At 39.4% G+C, this 21,331-nt stretch overlaps 1 protein-coding gene across 1 annotated transcript in view; it reads left to right on the top strand.

Annotated features, from left to right (window-relative positions):
• cacna2d3a (calcium channel, voltage-dependent, alpha 2/delta subunit 3a) overlaps positions 1-21,331 on the top strand; it is a 168,976-nt gene that overhangs the window by 50,862 nt on the left and 96,783 nt on the right. Inside the window, exon 5 of the mRNA XM_036532642.1 lies at positions 18,077-18,239. Within this exon, the coding sequence (XP_036388535.1) occupies positions 18,077-18,239 (163 nt within the window). The remainder of the gene's footprint in view (positions 1-18,076; positions 18,240-21,331) is intronic.

Here is a 21,331-nt window from a genome sequence, read left to right as displayed (position 1 = left end):
ATCCTGGACAGCATGGTGCACAGGTCTGGGAAAACAAACACGGTGCCCATTTGCCAGGCTTCCTTCCCAGTCACATGTCTTGGACGTGGGAGTTGTCAAAGAGATCCAGTGTTCTTCACATCCGTAAGAGCTGTCTTCATTGATAGCCTCAAACGTTGCATTGGGGCATTTTGTTCTCCAAGGCTGCATCATTTATTGCAGAGGGACTTGTGAGGCCATCATCAGAAAGGAGCTAAGAGGGAACCCCAGTCATGCAACCCCGGTTTCCACGCTTACATGGGGCCACTTCAAAGGTCATACTCCTCGTGGGCACACAGTTCAGCCACTGGTACAAAACTCGCGCCTTCAATTGCTGCGATATCTGATTGCGAAATGGGAAGCCATGTAGATGCTGCGTGGCAGAGACCTGAGAATCTCCAGTAAACTCTGAGTGACCCCAGCTGGAGCTCTCATTTGAAGTGCCAGACACCTCAGAGGTGCCACAGACCACACATGCATGGCTGTGCCAGGATGTTTCTGTTTTTCCTAAATATATAAGAAAACACAAACGTCTATATCCCCTACACATGCAATAACATTGCTGACAAGAAATCTCCTATTATGCAAATGTTTGAATGTGTGTGTGCTTGTGTGTGTGATTGTGCCGAGTTTTGGTATGTTTAATTAATGTCTGCTCATTTGACTTTATTTACTGATGTAGTTTTGTAAATAAATATAATTATTAATGTAGGACCATGTTAGTTTTACACCGGGATTAGAATGAACTTTTGAATGTTAAACTTATGTACCTGCATTAAGTAGATCGCAGTTTTCTTGCAAAGCTATGCTGTGGCATATTAAATTATTTATTGCTCATATCCAATATGTTAAAGAGATGGTAATTATTGCAAGATGTACTAAATATAACCACGCTGTAGGGTTGTGTATTCTATATCTTTTTTTAATTGTTTGTGTATTTTTTGGCTATTGGATACATATTTGGCTTGCAGGGTTTTCATATGAATTTGCTTATCTTTTCGTTCCAGATCTTTTTTTCCATGAGGAATTGGCTCTGTAATCTATTGCAGTTATTTTCCATGAATGCCTGTGCAAATAGTTCTGCACCTAAAGGTACATCATCCCCCTTTTAGCCAATAAAGTCACTTACCTAGAATATGGCGAGAGCATGAACGAAAGAGTGCGGTCCTGGGGTCTGTTTTATTTCGCTGCATTTCTCAATAAATATTTGCGCAATAGTCTCTGAGGCAATTACATGTCCTCAGATTCCATTTTTATCTTGGCAGCTGAATTAATTCCACGGCTGTATTATGCGCAATTACAAGCCGATTTGAGACTGCCAAATGTGATTTTCATGGATGTCCAAAATGTCAGAAAGAAGTGTGAATGTGTGGAGAAGCAGCGAGGTTTGAGGTCTGAAAATCTGTGGCGTCCGCCGTCCCCCTCGCCCCTGCGCCCCATGGCAGGAGCGACAGGAGTGGGGACCATTTGCGTTGCCAGAAAGCCTGGGAGATTTAATTCTGCTTATTGCTCTGCCCTTTAATCCATATCAATAAATGTGGCACTTTATTGTTTAATTAACTTGGAAATGTAGTGACAGAATCTGGAATTTGTTGACTTACAATAATATTCTGGGGGCGGGGGGCTGAGGGTGCTGCGGTTACCGACGCACTCAATTCAGGGCAAAGCTGCGCTGACAGGAAACGGAAATATTTAGTGCGTTGTTCGTTGCTGGGGGGTGGGGGGAGAGGGGGAAGTCTCAGGGGTGCGCGGCGCCTTGCTGTTCCAGCTCCATCTCTCCGCTGTAAAAGGAGGTATTTAAAGGAGTTCTATTTATCACCCCCTTTTGAGAGCGCCATGAGGTTCCCTTTGCCAAGAGGGAGGCTGGGCGATTTCAGGGATTCTGTCAGAGCGAGACCTGCACTCCGTCTCCTCTTCCCCCCCCCCCGTGTCAGACAGTGAAAAATTGCTGCTGTGTTGGCATCAGGGGACGCCGGAGAGTAAAAGTATCACCTCCTTTCAAGTAACTTTCAACTAAACCTGCAAAACACGTCCCTTGCGTTATGGATCTGTACTATTTGCAGGATTTAGTTCAAATGACTGGTGGGAAAATGTGACGCTATCAAGTGTTTTATTTTTTTTTTTGTAAGACATTTTCAACAATATTTTTTATAGCCAATTTATTGTAACACAGCTGTTGTGGCATTCAGCATACAACTGAATAGGTTATGAAAACGATGTCAGCATATTTAGGAGATGATGAAGACTAACCATAAAAAGTATGCAGACACTCGCCCACATAGACGTCAAATCAATTCAAGCATGAGAGTGTATAGGCATTAGTGAAATGTATGATGGAGCTCTAGGTGTGTGTATTATTGCCCATGGTAGTGAGGGAATTGCATTTGGCTCTCTGTGTCTGTCTGTCTGTTAGTCGTCGTCAAAGAGGTGCAGTAATTAGGTTTCATCACTAGAGGTCAAGGCTGAGTCAAGGGGCAAGGATCGGCATCCTTCATCTTCCATTAATTACACTTAATTGTCGCTGTCATTCTTGCATTTATGGAATACCATGCTGAAAGCATTTAAATGATGTGATTATATTTCTCTGGCCTGCTAAGCAAACGTGATCACTTTTTGTCCTTCTTCCACATTTGTATATCTATCATAACTAAAGCTGCAGTAAGAGGAAGATTCCATGTCCTGAAAGCTGTGGTGACTGGATTTGCCTGTTTGGTCATGGTTGATGTTGTCTAATTTGAATGCGACCCATGTTCCTTTTTATTGAAGTTAATTAAAGGCTGGTAATGATTATGGCCTAAATTTACGCAGGATAAGTCAGGTCATTTTATAACACCAAACATTTTCACGCATCATTTGGGCAACCACATGAAGAGACTATTCTCAGATGTCATCAGGACGTCCCATCCCCGATCCTATTCCCCTTGTCACAGTTATTAAACTGTGTGCATTAGCAGGAGAAAGAGAGAGATAGAAAGATAGAGAACAACTGGGTGTAAATGTGTGTTAGAGAGAGTGTGTATGCGTGTGTATGCGAAAAACTTGGAAAAGATTAATATTACTCATTTATTTTGGGGATCTTCTTATTCAGAGCAACTGATAAGGCTGTCATGGCAAGATACATATAGTACATGTCATTAGAGCCATAAGATCAAGGACAAAGCCATAAAACAACAAGGAAATAATCAGTGATAAAGGATCAAGCTGTAGAAAAGTGCCAGGATAAGCGTTACAGCCAAATGCACAATCAAATGATAGTGACATCATTCTGTCTAGTACCTCCTCTGTACATTATGTGTTTTTCCTCTAATTTTATGCACAATTGTGGAAATTAAACACGTGAAAATGTATATTTAACTTTGCACATTTACATTTAGTCACTTGGCATCGCAAAGCAAATAATGTAAGTGAGAAAAGTGTTTGACAAAAGCTAATATTCCATTACAGATACACAATAGAAGTAAATTAAAAATGCTCCATTTCTCAATTATCTTTATGTATTGTGAGGATAGCATGATTGTTACATTGTTATTACATATTGCTACACAACAATAATAATAATAATGATGGTGATAATAATAATAATAATAATAATAATAACAGAGAAAGAGATCTTAAAGTAACCAACTTTATTGATTGTAGGAAAGCAAGGTCTGTTTTAGTGTAGTTTAACTGAGAATGCATTACCAACTAATCTTGCAGATACGCATTACCTCCCTAGTCCTTCAGTCTTTAAACATTACAATAGACATGTCTTTTATTGTTATGTACAGTTCAAAAGGACTGTTTTTGTATTCATTCAGTGAAGCAAATAATGCTTACATGCACGCTATTACAGAAAAGTGTATTGAGTTTAAAAGTATCGCCCTTGGACATTGTGACTATGGCAGTGAGCTTTTTCCAACAGACACTCATCAACCTGGAGGCTTCTTTATTCTTCATTGGAAATGAATGTCATCTCGGTTAAAAAGTCTTGGAATAGCAGAGGGAGACTGGTAGGAGATATATAATACAACAAAAACAACACAATGATATTGCTATTTATGTAAAGTAGGAGATGGTTTCATGCCAGCTTATATGTTTTACGGCAGGTTTATTCAGAAATTTCTAAGGCCATGTTCCATTTCTTTCCATAAAAAGGGTATGGTAGTAATTGTGTCATCTAGCTTCCTGAAGATGATGTTCTGCTAAAAGGGGAAATTGGAAAAGTTTTTTGTGTCATAACAGAAATCCTGTAACCTACTAGAAAGAAAGTCTGTTCTAAGGTATTGGCCTTAGTCTCCCCTTCTCTGCTACTGTTGCTTTGAATAATTGTCAGCATTGAATGGGCTGGCTCACTCTGAAGCCATGGAGAGAGAGTGTAGCCTGACAGTTTGTGATGTTGCGCTTATTAATGACCTAGTAACGGCCATCTACTTGGCGAGAGTTTGGGACACACAACATTTGATTGATTTTTCAAACGCTGTTTGACTTTTTTCAGCAGCTGTTTAGATCAGAGTATAAATACTTTGTCTAAAATGGTGGAAAGTAAAGCTGCTCTGCAGAAGTTAATGGAGTACATATGGGCTGGTAAATCCATCGATTCAGTTAGTCTACATGAATATGAAAAATGAGGATGAAATCTCATCCGTGGGGCAAAAATAAAACACTTGCTTGGCAAGAGCGTTAGGGAGCTGAGTCCTGAGCATGTCATCTAATTTTCAACCTGTTCAACTTCAAGCAAGGGATGGGGCTGCCGGCATCAGTGTCTCTCTAGACAATGTATGAATAATAATAATAATAATAATGACAACAAATTCTTAATAACTTGTAAATAGCGAATAGCAAATGGCACAGCTAGTGTTTTCTGAGGTTCTTTTCTGCAGTGAAACAAGACAAACAACCAAGACAGAGGTTGTTGTTGGTGATTTGAATGATGTGGATTGTAATGATAATTTTTTTGCTGTCAGTATAGCTTGAAAAGCTCCATAATTACCATTAGAATTAAGTCTCACATACTCATTGTTAGGGCAGAAGCTGGCCTGAGGGAAGGATATCCAATGGAAATACAAATGTCAAAGGTGATTATTACGGTGGAGAGTGCCTTCTGTATACATAGGCTGTATATTAAGCAATATATACCTAGGCAGTCCACTTTTTATGAAAATCCAGTTAATGATGATACAGATTTATAAATCCCATGACACCATAAATTATGTAAGGACACAAAAGCTTGATGAAACAGTGCTGGGGAAAAAGGAGCTGAAAAAAAGAAACCGATAAAGAGACAAAGTAAAAAAGAAAACTGAAAAGTCGTCAGATATTTTTTATCCCATTAGTAGCCTATCTTATGTAAGGAGGAGCTGAAGACAGTTCATTTTTGCCTTAGTGTGTATGTGCTGTCTTGTTCATCCTCTCAGGAAATGTCGGACTGAAGACCATCTGCTGGTTCATGAACATCACCTCAAAGCAGATGCTGTACAGATCTACTGCTCTATGTATCATTGGGATGGGCAGATAGTAGATACAGATGATTACATTACCACATCCATATAGTGTAAAGATAAGTGTATTTGCAGATTGTCTGTTCTAAACTGATGCTTGCGAACAAGCAGCATAATTTCCCTCTCGCTGTTCTTAGTGTCCTCTCATAACTAAACTGTTTGGCACTGTGTCACAATAGTGTATGTTTATACTGTATTTCATAACAACAAGTACATTTACAGCAAAGGACATGCAGTCATATACTGGACTGAAAGCTTTATGGAAGGCCTGAACAGGGTTAAGTGTGCTTGCCTCTGTCTTGTTCTGAAGTTCTGATTTTGGACATTGTCAATGAATGGCCTCTGCACAGAACCAAAACACTGGCATGACATATCAAAACTGTGCTAATCACAACCACCACACGATGTTTGTGTCCACTGTACCAAGGCAATGAAATCATGGTCTTGGTCTTAGTCAAGGAAGCAGGGAAATTTGGGCTCTCTGTCAAATGCAACCCAAATCTCTCCTGTGCAGACCATGTGCGCAGGAGTGAACTAGAGCCTTTCCTGAAGCCCCAACCCCCCTACACGAGTGTGCCGGAAAATTCTCCCTTTGTCCCCCTCTCTCTTTCTGCATCTGTGTCTGTCTCTTTCAGTCTTTTTGTGGCTGCCTCCGAGTGCCTTGCTGTTTATTCATTTCCCGTCGCATCAGACTGATGAGACGGGAAAAGTCCTCATGCAGGAATTGTGTAACCTTTTCTGTGCGCTAAGCACCAGAAATAAAATATGACTTCAGTGTCTTCTCACGCAGGACATGTTGTGTCCTAAGAAGTGATTTTTTTTCCCTCATCAGTTTAATCACTCAAGCCATATCCTTGTAAAACAAGGAATATAATCAGAGAAATAAGTAATGATTATTAATGAAATCAGTTAATCTGTTTTATATGTTACATATTAATTAAGTAATCTAATTATGAAAATTAAATTATAAGCAAGCAAGATTCTCACCACTTGCATCTATATTACTTTGCTGAATACAAGTCACAGCAACAGTTAGCTTGCTGCAGTAGGTGTATTGATGATATATTTCTGTTGCCAGGTGAATAAAAATGCACTCTTGGCTAAATAAAGAACTAACTACAAGTACGTCTACAAACGATGTTTTCTGAATCGTAGCAGCCCACTGTCCCCTGAATGGTTTGGATTTTCTTACGGCAGCATTGATATTGCACAAAAAGACTGTAAATTACTCTGATTTGGACTCATTGTGGATGCAATGAAAGTTTGGAGTCATCAACCTGCATGTTTATTTTGATGGTTGTTACCATTAATAGTTAATTGTTAAGACACACCATAAAGTTTAGCCGGTTCATTGTTGACATCCCTGTTATTGGTTGATATTTGATACTTAAGCTGAGTTAAGTTTGCTGTGTGCAAAGTAATCTGTTGCATGGGTAAGTAGTGTATGATCTGCGCACAGAGGGCATCAGCACTCTCTCCCCCCTGTTTTCATAAGTTTTAGATTCAACTTTATCCTCAGGTGGCCTCGATGTGATGCTCGCTGATGGCAGGAGCTTCAAATGGCAGAGTTACCAGACGAGTGGGGGGAGAGACAAACCCACTCCCACGATGAGTCAGACGTCTTACAAGTCAACATTGTGGGAGCAAACCTTCCCTCCCTCTCCCCGCTGGATCCTTGTTTGCGATGAATTCTCTTTGTTTGTTCTCTTTTTTTTTTTTGCGATCAGTAATAATATCAGCATAATTGCTTGCTTGATTTGGAGTGCAATCATCCTGGTCGGAGCTGATTACATGAGTGAAGTGCGGTCTGAACCAGGAGAATTAATGTTGTGTATGATGCAGGGGCTGTGCCTTTATGTGCTGTTTTAAACAAACAAACAAAAATTTTCCCTGTTTACATCTGATCCAAAATCCACTCTGAATGGGATGCAGTGTTAGGTTCTTATTTTAGAGCTTTTACATTACTTTTTGTTCCCTTTGGCATCATGTGGGGTTGATTACTATAGAAGTCACAAGATTCCAGTGCAGGACCACAGATACCCCTGATTGGCCATAGTAGCCACAGTAACATAACAAATAATCTTTGTCTGTCATGAGACAACAAAGTACAATATTGCAGGGTTTATCTGATTACAGTGAAGGACTGGATGAGAATTAAAATGACCAAAAAAAAAACAAGTGTAGGCTTCAACATTTATGGAACCAACTTTGAGCTCCAAAGAAACTGAAGTTGATTTTGAAACTGTTGAGGCTGCAAGTGTCACATGACCTGACCAAAAGCTATTTATCGGCTGATTTTTTTTTTTTTTTTGCTGTGTACGTGACATCAGATCCTTCTGCTGGGACTGTCTTTCTTTGATTGCTGACAGATTCAGTTGACAAAAACCCACTTCTCAACACTTTTATGAAGCAGTCATTTTTGCTTTTAGTTATGCAAAAAGGAGCACAAACCAGCTTTTCAGTGTATGTAAGAAGGCCTTTACAGTCAGAAGAGACGTGCAACCACAGAGACACCACTAAATTAAGCACAGCTGCATCCTCCCTTTTTTCCATTCTTGCTTAGTATTTAAGCATTTTTTTAAGCAGTATTTAAGAGGAGAAAATGTGTCACACAGAGAGGCAATGTCAGACATCACAGTCTGTCGTATTTCTATCCCGCGAAGCAAAATAGTGACTGATTGGCCATATTGAACTGTAACTCAGTGAATCTGATGCTTAAACCCCGCATTTGAACAAGTAATAATATGTGCACACACTCTGTAGTAGAAACACATTTTGAATTGCCAGGCTACTTATTGAATTTCCCTTCACAATTCAATTGAATCAGAGTATCTTTACAGTGTTTTTCAGTGACTTTGTTAGCATTATGAAACCAGTTGACTAAGGCATTATTGACCTCAAACCTCTTGATGGTTTGCTCATGAAAAAAGTTATAAACTTTCTTACACGTTACTTTTTGGAGGCATTTGCAATGATCCAGTTTCATGTGTTTGGAAATCCTTGAATTTTTCCAAGTTGTCACCTGCAGCCTTGGAAAGCTATTTCATTACCGCAGTTGTTTTAATTGTATAAACTGTGTATAAAATCTATAAATATAATAAATAATTAAACTGAACTTTTAAAATAGGATTTGTAAGCTTGAGGACTTGAGTCAGTCAGTAGTTACCTGTTACTTTGTAGTTTTTGTGGAAGCAGTTTACTCTTATAACCTTGCTTATATTTCCTGTGAACTGCATTTCTTCACAGGACATGCACAATGTATATTATTATAGTATAACTTACTCCTGCTGAGGGAGTGGGTACCACAATCTGAAAATCCAATTTTCAGACATGTATGTGAAGAATGGATGAAAAATAAGAGCTACAACCATATTTATGGTTTATTCATTAGTAAAAGGTTGTTGAGTTCAGAATAGCAGTGTAATAGTTGCATACAGGGCGTGAAATATACAATCAGCATACAGCTCTGTGTCCATCTTCACACTCATTACTCTTGTTTGAATTACTCATGAACTCGTCTTTGCATAGATAAGGAACACATATCACAAGAAAGAGTGGAACTGGAGCTTTGTAATGATGCTAGTCACATATCTGTACATACGGAAGTAATCATGTTATGAAGACAGATCAATCTTCTGCAAAGTAATATCTTTACTAATTTTTTCACACTCCTGCTTCTTGGTTGAATAAGTCACAAACTCCCTATCTCTTCACCACGTACCGCAAAATATATCAAAATAAACAGCAGAACTTACCCTTTCGGATGATACTAGTTGTTTCTCTGTGCGACAAAGTATTGTTGAGTAATCCGGTTTTGAAATCGCAGCAAATTTTAAGGCCATCTCCCAGTGCCCTCCCATTTTGTTGTTTCTCCCGGGAAACTCCCATAAAACCTCCCGTATTTTGAAACCTAAATGTTGGTAGGTATGGGTAGGGGGGACCTCCCGATTGCCACTGGGTATTTTGCACACTGGTTACATATTATCTATCTATTAATATGCATATATATATATATATATATATATATATATATATATATACATTTGTTTTGATGAAAGGAGAGTTTTTTGTTATATTACTTTCATTCACACATAAAATACAGTTCTCTTTTTGTATGCATAGCTGTGACTATAATCTGAAGCTGCTGATCGAGATATGCTGCAAAAAAGCCTTTCATTTAAGTTTCACTGCTGGTTCCAGTTTGTTCGACATTCCGATTATATGCACAATCGGAATCATTATCCCTTAAATAAGTCTTGGTTTCTGCCCCTCATATAACCTTGAAGGCTGCGATCATTACCACAAAATACAATAACACTGCAAAGCATTATTTTCCACACCATAAAATATTAAATCTTGCAAATTATTGTTCTGTGAAGGAATATTGGCTTTGTTTCAGGAATGATCATTGGCATTGACGCAATGCCATCTAACAGAGGCCATTGGCTGCATTTCTGCAGCAGGAGGAATGAGTGAGAAAGACAATCAAGGGGGAGTGATCCTTTCTCTGTTGTCACACCATCAAATTGCCATGAACACAGGGACTAAACTAAAATGAACCGTGTAAACAGAGCCTGTTCACAGGGCACCTACAACAAGACTTCAGTTGCAGGCAGTTTTTCTTACATTCATGAAAATGTGTCTGGCAGACAGTCCTGGGTCTGCTTGTGAAGAGCAGTGAGTTGAAGTACAGGGGAAACGTCCAATCGGCATAAGGCTTCTTTCAAGGGAACGTCCTGAAACAGGGGGCAAGGGGTGTTACAATCCTAATGAGAGCTTGCCTCTGTTATCATTGCATTAGACTGAGATGCGTTTCTCAGTTGGTAAGCTTTCTCCACTGGCTCCATTGTTCACTGGATTTCGTCTCTATAATGCAGATCACTAAAGAATTGAAAGAATGTTCCCTCATCGTCAGGCCATTGAAAATGACTGTCTTTCCCTGTCCCTCCACTGTTATTTTCTTTATCTCTATCCTATTATTAATGGAGGGTGAGGGAGGGGGGGTATTAATTCATATTCATGGTGTTAAAGGAATCAAGCTGTCATTATTTCCCTCTTTTGTTTTCTGGTGGAATTCCATTTTCTGCCATTCAACATAGAAGATCTGCCTTCACTTTGAATATTTTTTTCTTCAGATTTGCATAAATTTATTTGTCGTGGTGGCTGGTGTGTTTTTTTTTTTTCTTTGCCATATCTCTGTCTCCTTCTTTTTGTTGCTATAAAAGCTATTACAGTAACTTAGTTGAGTTTACTTTTTCTCTGATCAACTGGGAGACTGCATTCGTCCAGTGCTTTCAGGCACAGCTTGCATTAATATGATCCTGGTAGAATGAATCCTCCATCAGCAGACTGTCACAGTTATCTAATTTTACAACTGTTCTGATACAGTGTTGCACAGACCATTTTTAATCCATTCAGTCTGAGGAGTGACTGATTTGTGGCAATACTTTCAGAGGAGAAGAGCAGACTATCGGTTAAAGAAGCAGCCTGATTTCTAAAAATGCTTTAAAAAGTACTTTCTTTGGGACTGTGTACTTACCTGTTTTAGATCTCTTTAATTGGACCTCATTGGGCCCAATTAAAAAGAATGATTGGTCTAGTCAACTAATTTAGCCCATTCCCTACATAAAGACAGATCACAAATAGGACAAAAACTGCCCCAGACAAACTAAAGCATTTTGTTGCATGGATATAATGCATTTTTATCATTGAATATGGAAAAAATCAGGTAGAATTAAACTTCTAGATTGAAAACATAGAATAACACTGAAACATTTATTTTATTTTTGGACAAATCACTCTAAAATGCCTTTGTAACCTTTGTGGGGAGGACATGAATTAATTCTACAATCACTTAGGCAACAAATGCAATAATATACAATAAACTCATTGCTTACAATTTAAATCAAATTTTACTGCATGAACATTTTCCAAAAAATTGTGAAATGCTTAATGTCCACATAACCCGGACCAAGGTGACAGTTGCAAGAAAGACACCGTTCCACCAGGGACAGAAGAGGGCAGTAACACAAGATTCACCTCTTCATTTGAACACAAAATATATTATACTCCTTAACCATTGCAGTCTGCGAATTTCATAAGCTTTCAATGTGTTTACCATTTCGAGAGTTCCCTATGCCATGCTCTGGATATGGAGTAAGTGGCTACCTCATGCTAGGCTCTTGCTAAAAAAATTTTGCCCACTTCCAAGTTGGACCACAACTACGTGGCGCCATGTGGTACAAACCTTACTTTGTATATGCTCATATGAATTTCTCACATTGCAACGTTTGCCTGCATTGTGAACAGTCACGCTGTGTTGGATGCATTGACAGTTTAGACTGAAGGTACATTATGATAAACAACCTATCACAGCAACAACATATTGATGCAATTAAATTAATAAGCCTCATATTATTACATTATGTCTAAGCTATTTTTGTGCCAAAACACTCATTTCTCTGCAGTCACGTAGAATTGCTCGTTAAACCTGTTATTCCGTACCGTAAGCTTCTCATGCACAATATCAACTCTTCAAATGATAAGTATGGAATGGGAATGGGAAAGACCTACTTTTTCTAGAATATCACGCAATATCACCTTGTGATGTTTAATGGTACTCTTTTACTTTAAGCGGTTTGAAAAAAAAAGTTTTTTAATGGTTAGATTTAACTGTCAACATGTGTGCTCATGACTGACAGTTGATTGATCAACAGGTTGTTATATCCCTAACAACGACACGCTGTTTTGAAATCTCATGCCTTTTGCAAGCTCTCTCAAAATTACAGTTAATCAAATTCTGTTCTTGACCATGGCTGTAGACTGGGCCTGCACTGTATTCAACCAGTAAGTTACTCTACCTTTTTATATCAGAAAGACTGAAAAGATGATTTTTACATCCTGACTTTTGAACCAAATAAGTAGCAGGTCTTAGCCCACTCTGTTTTAATGCAGTTTTTTCTTCAAATAAATCATTTAAACTCTGATCCATGATCTATGCTCAAATTGCTCTAGGCAATTTGCTAAATATGATTAGTCTGCTAGCTGAAACAGCTTGCTTGCTAGACAATAACTTCACTCTCCAGGTAGGTTATTCACACATACCATCTTCTAGCAGTCACCTCAATTCACTGTGAACTTGTAAGGCACTAATGAACTATGATCCATTGGTCATCGTAATGTCTCGTGTTAATACCCCTGCAGGATAAGCTTCATACAGTAGACGTGAGCACGGTTAAATTGTTGTGATGATGTTGTTGCCCAGTCAGAGCCAGACAAAGGATCTCATTGACTTCAATTGAAATTCAGTTTTCTGATTGATTTCAGTTTGAACCTCAGCTTTCATGGGCTGACTCGAACCAGACAAGAGGTGATTTTACATGGTTTGAAAGCTGGTGCTATTTCGCCAAATATTTTAAGTCAAAACAACAGCTGTACGTGCATGCAAAGCTGATGCATATTTTGCATTTTTAATTGTGTACCAAGAAAAAAGGAGGAATATTTTAAAAAGTCTTAATTTTTTGAGGAGGCTTCAATTTCCTCCTCTGAGCAGCTGCCACTGTTCTCCTCGTAGGATTTAATACAGATGTGAGATTTAAGATTGTGGAATATGTTCGTTTGTTCTTTTTCCTCTTCTGTTCAATCAGACAAATCCAATGAGAAGAACACATGGCGAAGCCTCATAAAACAGGCCATAAAAATCCGAGGAGCATCAAACTGGATGGACGTGTCTCAGAGGCTGGTTTAATAACTTAAGCAGTAACGAGTTCTGCCTTTTGCATAACGGTTAAGTTTAACAGTTGTGCTGAGTTTCAAGTTTCCCCCCTTCAATGTCGGATAACCACTCAGGCATAATATTAAGTGTCAGAAGTTGGATTCTGAGCCGCATTCGTCGGTAATGGCTACATGTTTCAGTCTATAAGCTCTGTCATGGTATCTCATGAGCCGCTAGTCAGTCATTTACATCCTTCAGCATCCACTGCACCCAGCGGAATTTCTCCTTAGTACCACAAGAATATCCTGCCATCATTATAGAAGCATGAGGAGCATGCCATTAATTTAGGTTTATTGAATGAGCTGAGTACTTAAGTATAAAGATCATGTATGTAAATGAAAAGATAGGTGAGAGTTGTATTGTGAGTATAGCTATCATTGTATAATCAGATTTCAGTGTTTGAGAATTGCATGTGAATTTTATGCCGTCATATTTCTGCCAACTTCATAGTCACTATAGATGAAGCTGAAAGACAGACATTCTCCTTGATCAAACTCAAATGAGCACCTGTGCGTGCGCACACACACACACACACACACACGCACACGCACACACACACACACACAGAAAGCTGTTGGTAAGAGATAACAGAAGATGCATATGCAGTAGTGAGGGGAGAGGGGAGTGTCCGTTCATTAATCTCGATAAATCCAGTGTCCTTATTTATTCAGGAGCTTAATTAAAGATAACAATACATGCACGGACAGTTTGTTTGGGCAAACCACCGCTGTTGCTGACTACTTCATTAGACCTCATTTGCAGCTTGACCAAAGAACAAATCTTGATTAAATCTTTTTTTAATTAGTTATGTTTGTGCAGTGTTATTATCATGGAGCACAACATGAGTTACAACAATAGGCCACACGCTTAGACACACTCTGTTATGAAAACATGAATTAGGTTTTTAACATTCAGGAATGTTGGAATTGGATTTTTTCTCACAGTTCATACTTTTTAGTTGAATGTTACATTGTCATTTAAGATCAGTATAGCACATAAAAAGAGGCTGAAGGCTACTCCAGTTCTGATCAAAATGGTGCTTCTGCACAGTTGGTTTTCTGTATATTTTCATTGCAGGGATATATTTTACCTCTCAGTTCACAGCTTGCCTTTTTAACTTTGAGCCAAGAGGCCAGAGCTTGGGGGCTTTTTTCAAAGAATTAAGTCATAGTGTTTCTGAGTAAAAGGAGGACCATTCAAAGGCTGTTATGTCCTATCACCCCAGTTCCCCACTTGAAAACGACTAGCAAACAAATAACTCATGGCGTCACTCAAACTAAACCAACTCCAACCAGATAGCCAACCCAAGTGGTGCAAGCCAAGGTTTTAACCTTCTGCTGAAAAGTAATAGCCATCTATTCCTTGAAGAGAGGCCAGGAATTCTGTGGCCACCGTTAGGTCCCAGACGTGTAATGGCGTCCAGGAGTATGGGTGAGGGACGCAACACAAATAAAAACCCACCACCAGTGCTGGCTTGGACGGTGCAGAGGTGAAATGAGCACAGACACGGGAGCAATGTACAAGGGTAGGGTGTTATGTATTTACAAAGCTATTTACAATATTTACCAAGATATTTACAATAACAAAAATACACCGGAAAAGGGGAGAGGACAACAGATGGTGCCAACTGAAAAGAAAAAAACAGAAGCAACCCTAAATACCTTCACCCAAAACATGCAACTGACTACAAGACAAAAGGGTGGCAGAGCCAAACAAAACCTAACTACACTAACTACTGAGACACAATCCAGAAACGAAGTCAGAAGACGATGCAAAGTCAAACACAGTAGAGGCAAAACAAGCAGCCAAAGTTGTAGCCTAAGTATTGATGCTGCCCACGTATTTCAGAGATATCCAAATGCATGGTGTGATAACTACACATTTAGCCACCATTGTAAGTGCTGCCCTCAGCTAAACAAAGAAGAGGAGCCTATGGTAGTATGACTCACTGCCCATGTTGGCTTTATGCATGCTGCTGTTAGTGTTGAACCGCAATATCAGCAGACTTTCATTAAAATTCTTGCTTCCCCCCACTTGAATTTTTAAATATTTTATTTCATGGTTATTTGTAGGGAAACTGTTTTGAAAGAATTTACGTAAATCCATAAAATAGTAAGAGGCAAAAACCATCTGGGATTTTGACATTTCTTTATGGTTTTTAACCTTGAGGCATGTGTTATTTTGAAGACAACAAGCTAAGCAATTTCCCCTCACAAGGTAAACAAATTAAACTCTTTGTTTTGCAGAGAAAGAGAAAATGTCTTCTTTCAAGAATATGTTTCTGGTACCTCATTTTTATACTCTTGTGCTTCATATATTTTCAAGCATGAGATTTAACTTTAGATTTCCTTAAAGGGCACCAAGGGTCTTTTCACAGTTTACCTTGAAATGTATATGTAATTGGTGCCTGAAATGAAATTGAGGCTGTAAAAGATTTTTCAGCAAATACTTGAAAATGAATCTCAGGGAGTGTTCTAAGAAAACTAAGAACACACTGGTTATATGGATGTAGGAAGAATGAGTTATGTCAAACCAAACACTCTTCCAGAGTTTCAATCCCTTGTAGAATCACAAAAGCCATCAACAAAGCTTATACTGTGTGCTCTTTCCTGTGTCCTTTCCAGCTCTAAGGATCCTGAGAGGCCTGTACAGTTATTTTTAAAATAGATGTGAGCAAAAGAGAGACAATGCTTCCCTTATAGGCGTGTACAGTGCCAAATTTACCCTGACCTTTAGCAGCTCTTTGGGGGAAGTTCCAGAAACATTTTGTTTTCTTGATGTGGGAGCTTGGGGATCACCAAAGCATGCCGCCCTGCTTTTCGTGTCAGCACTTTCCCTGATAAAGGCCTAATAACGGGGCTAATCAGCAGAGATTAATTGAACTGATACGTGGCTTGTCTTCTGCATAACTGATGGCTTCATTGGTGCATTGCCTGCTTTGCAGAAATGATAAAGAAGCGGAAAGATGAGGCACGTGGGGGAATTAATGAATGACGGTTACCTGCCTCCCGGAGAGCAACCGTAGGCAGATGTTTGACTCTGCAGTGGCTTGTAGATGAAGACAGTCCAGACTTCAGTCCAATACCCTGAGATAGGCAGAGCCAGTAGCACTCCTGCTAAAGCTCACTGGATATGAACAACGGTGTAGAGTCACAGTGTAGTGTGGTTGTGGTTGTGTAGTGTGGAGTTGTGCCTGGCTGAGAGAGCAGTAAGACCACTGCTCTGCGGGTCATGCAGTCTAATCCCAGCCTATGCGGTACCTTTGAGCTTGTTATTTAGTGATGCTCTTTTCATCAAGAGTTCTTGCTTCAATCCCATTGTTGTCTGATAGGCTTAGTGGTAGCCTTTGCATTCTTTGCTTTCGCCGCTCTTTGTGGTCCTCCTTTCTTCCCATTGTCTCCTGACAGAGCTATATTTAAACCAGCGTAGCTGTTATAAATAGCTCAAACATTATGTGCGAAAGGCTAAAAATAACACTCATGCTGGTTCTTTCGAGTTTAGTGGTATTGGAAATTCTAGCATCAAACGTGGTTTAGCGTTACACAGCCAGACTCTCTGTTCCCTGCTGGATGGGGCAGATTCGGCGGCAGAGATCGTGCGGCGTCTGCCTGTCCTGTGACATCCTGTGTGTCTGCAGGGGGCGATGGCTTGCAGATCCTGCAGCGGCTGGTCATGAGCACACAAAGGTCACTGGCAAGCAAGGGCTTTGAATCAGAGCACATCACAAATTTGTCTGAAGGCAGCCAAACATGGCTGTTTTGTAATAGCAATAAGGTTGTGGGAAGTGTTTCGCCTCAGGTTGTAACTGTCTGCTGCCTCTCTCTCTCTGTCTCTCTCTCCCTCTCTCTCTTTGTGAACAGGTTTTTGTAAATCTTTTTTGCATGTTGCTTTGATTATATTATCTTTTGAGGTATCACAGTGTCTAACCAAGTCACTTTAAACAGAGGTGAGGACAATAGTAAACATCTTTATGCCATTATTTAGGAGTTATTTAGTGTTTTAGAAGTAACTACAGTTAAAATGCATGTCGTTAAATGATACAGTTCTATAGCACAAAAGAAAGCTTGGTGGAGTTAGAGTATCATTGAAATTACACTTTCACTATGTTTCAATGGATGAATAATTCTGATAAACTTTGTAGTGCCCTCTCTGAAAACAATCTTCACCATGTAACACCATGTTCCTCCTGAGGGCCCTTCTGCCCCCTGCATATTACGGACAGTGACTCTCTTCCTGGAGGGTTACGCACAGATCTGTGTGTTACTCTTTTCTATGACTATTTAACAACACTTTTGATTTCCTAGGTTAATCAGGCCTGGCAAGTGATACAGTTCTACAGCTAGGCCTTTGGATTGAACCGAAAAAAAAAAAAAAACTGCCCCTCCAGGAAGCAAGGATTGCCTTCCATTCTCCGACATTCTCCGGTTTCCTGGCTAGTTTTTTGGGCTTTCTGTCTCAAGTACACTTTCCATCTTCCTGTTGTGCATTGGGTTTTGTTTGTGAGCGTATATGAGCGAATGTTGTCTTTTACATGCAGTACAGTCAACTTCCCATAATTGCATGTTGGATATTTGCATACTCATACGTTATGTTACAAAGTATGTAGCCAGTCTGGGTTTAATCTGACTGTCTTTTAATTAATCCTGTTATAAAGTATAGACTCTGGTTAAGTGCATAAGACAACAGTCTCAATCACATGCAATTATTAGGAGATGACCGTGAATATTTTTGTGCGTATGTATGTGTGTGCGCTACAATGTTGCACATTTTTGCTGATGTCTTTGGTTTTGTTCTTCCTTTCCAGTACGAATACTTCAATGCTGTGTTGATAAATGAAGTAGATGAAGAAGGCAATAATGTGGAACTGGGGAAGGAGTTCATTTTGGAGCCTAACGACCATTTTAATAATCTGTCTGTCAACCTCAGCCTGAGTGTTGTTCAAGTCCCCACCAACATGTATAACAAAGGTACGTTCAACAGCACTCCTGCCACAGCGGTTCTTTCGCCCGCACCCTGCCATGCTAATTTGATTCTACTTCCACTAACACTGACCTACATTTGCTCCTCATGTAATGGGAGAGTCGTACCGCAGGCAGCACTTAAGTCTTCCTGAAATTACTTTATTGACAGTTCTGTGGTGATGGGAAAGACAGTTATGTGTGTGTGTTTTTTTTTTTAATAATTACTGCTGCATGGATTTTCTCTTCTTTTCACTTTCTATTTTGTTTGTTTAATGTGAAAGCATTTTTGAAGCGGTTGGCTGTTCGGGTTATGATTGAAGAACGATTAGACTGCTGGCGTTGTACAGTAGAGTCAAACAATGGATGCCATATCCTTGCTCGTTGCTGTGAGCAGAGTCAATGTCATTCCGGTTTAAGTCGGCGAGCTTGATTGCCGTAAATTGAGAGAAGTGGGTTAAGTTAGTGTGCCTGGTCTGATGAAAGGGATTAATTAGCACAGTGTAAGTACGGGCGAGGGGAGGTGGAAGGGTAGGAACATCGTGGAGTGATTGGGAATGATTCAGAGGAAATTGTTTCATCAGTGTGGGGAAAACTAGGAAGAGTCGGATGTAAGTGTTTTAAATCAGCTTACATATTTTCTTTGAATATTAATCTGTTTAAATTGGCTGGGGCCTGTGGTGAGCTCTTTAGTGAGGACCACTTCTCTTAGTGCTGTTGAAGTACAGTAAGGGGAGGCATAGTCGATGATGTAACTCCAGTTTCTATAAGTAGTAAGTTGTGCCAGTCTGTCCACGCATTTCCCTCCAGAAAATGCTCCCCTCTTTCCTCCTTGCTGTCTGGGAGGTTTGCAGCACAAATATGAGACATAATGAGATTGAAAAGCTTGATGTATATTTGAGTGTCAGCAGTCAGTTGTCAGCAGTGTTTACATCTGAGGGGGTGGAAGCACAAATCACCCAAGCATGAAGTTCCCCCAAATTGCCTGTTTATCATAACTGTGATGAACATTGATCAGGCACACACACATATACACATAATTCCAGTACAATCACACAGGAAGGATCCTGCCTGCTTATGTTGTTTTATTGTTTATTGTTTTTGTTGTTTGTTTTTACATCCTGTACATTTAAATCCATGTATGATAATTGGTGTAATTAGCTATTATTATACAGTAGGAAGTGTTTTGTACCTCACTTGTAAGTCGCTTTGGATAAAAGCCTCTGCCAGATGAATGAATGTAAATGTAATGTAAATGTTTTGGAAATACTGTTTTGTGAAATACTGTTTTTCATCATTTGCAAACTGGAATATGAGCTTCCATAAACTTATTTTTGAAGTTATGGTTTTTGAGCTGACCATTGGCAGTCCCCTTGACAGCCTGAATACAAATCCACTCAGCAAAGTGAATTAGGCTTTTCATCCTGAAGACAAACTGTAGACAAATGAAGTATCAAACGCCTGTTTTTCACCCAGGGAAAGGCTGTTGCTGTGCCTTTGAAATCATCTTTGTTTTTAGAAGACCATGTAGCTCATAAAAAACTTGACAAACGAAAAGACGAATGACACTTTTAAGCCGCGCGATGCAAGGGGGCTGTCGGGAGAGACAAATCATATCTGCGAGTGGAGATCGATCTTCTCACCAGGCCCTGCGGATGATGTCGGACAGTGACCTCAAAGCCGCGCCGGCATCTGCCCGTGACTCCGGAGCCGCGCAGATCCAATAAAGGCGACCGCGGTAAACACACACACAATGCCAGAAGACATTAGAAATGAGACTTGGGGGTAATTGCATTCAGGCTGTCTGGTCCGTGGCGATGTTCCTCTTCCTGTCAGCTCTCTGCCAGGTGTTAGCATTCCCATTCCATTTGACTGTAATGAACGCTTCGTGGCCTTTTTTTTTTTTTTACCTCCAGTTATTTTCAGGGACACAACAAACAGAAACAAGAGCCATAGAGAGTAAATGAACTTCACACTCCTGCTCCTGTTTCCACTGCGTTAGTGGTGGATGCACCTTAGTTCATAAACCAAGATGCATGTAGGGGAGTGCATGACTCCCCTCTGTCTACATTAAATTTGTTTTTATTTAATCCAAAGAATCCATTATTTTTGGTTGTAGAAGGAACAGGAGCTACCTGTCAATGACCTGTTTGTGTGATGTGGTTTGTTTTTCTCACAGCATAGGAAACTTGAACTACTTGTAGCCCATGTATTCAGGTGTCTTTTCTGGAAGTACATAAGCCTGACACCTGAAAAAAGACCTGAAGTGGAACTTAAAATAATTTTATTACTACAACAGACTGTATTATGTTTGAAAGTGAAGAAATGTTTTCTAACGATATGTTTAATGCACTTCTACATGCCACTAGTGGGCAAATGTTATTGTCTAACCTTGTGTCTTGTCTGCAACTGTATTAAGATGCAGGCAGTCTGAGATGTTTTTAACAGAGTTTCATCATTGGTTGGTCTCAGTGTGTCACTTTGTTCTGATTTTCAGTCTTCTTTGATTCCTTTATCTTGGCCCGATGAGGGATCCTGTCATAATCACTTTCAGTGACAGATAATGTGCAGCTAATTCAAAGTCAGATGGCTGAAGATTTTAATTTATGCAATACTAGTCAAACTATTTTAATCAGATTAAATCAGTGAACTCATTAACTGAGATAAATTCAAGTGGAAATTTAAAAAAGTACGGTTAACTCCTCTTCATTTAGCATAATTAGATCTGAATTCTTGTTAAACATTTCTTAAGAAGTTACTTGTTTTGCAAATAATCTTTCATTAAGGGGTTCATGCTGCAAGCAGCTTACATTAGTAACTTACTGGCAATAAAGCTGTGGAATGTTTCACACATACCATACAGTGGCATGTCTGTATGATTAAATAGCTTTGCTCAGTGTCCCTTGTAATATAAAATGTTATAAATCTGTAATTTAGGTGTAAGTTGGTTTACATTTAAAATATAAAATACAGCTTTGCAACCCAGCAAACCACTCCCCTATAAAACTTTTATGTGAACATCAGGATAACCAAGTCAAGGACTGAGCACCCGCATACTTCTTTTGAACATCTTTGAACCCAAAACATACCCCTTAAGTATC

This window comes from Megalops cyprinoides, chromosome 7 (genome assembly GCF_013368585.1).
Source record: "Megalops cyprinoides isolate fMegCyp1 chromosome 7, fMegCyp1.pri, whole genome shotgun sequence".
In the NCBI taxonomy this organism is placed as follows: Eukaryota; Metazoa; Chordata; class Actinopteri; order Elopiformes; family Megalopidae; genus Megalops; species Megalops cyprinoides.
Note: the sequence above shows the minus strand (reverse complement) of the source record. Positions and strands in the feature narration are given on the sequence as shown.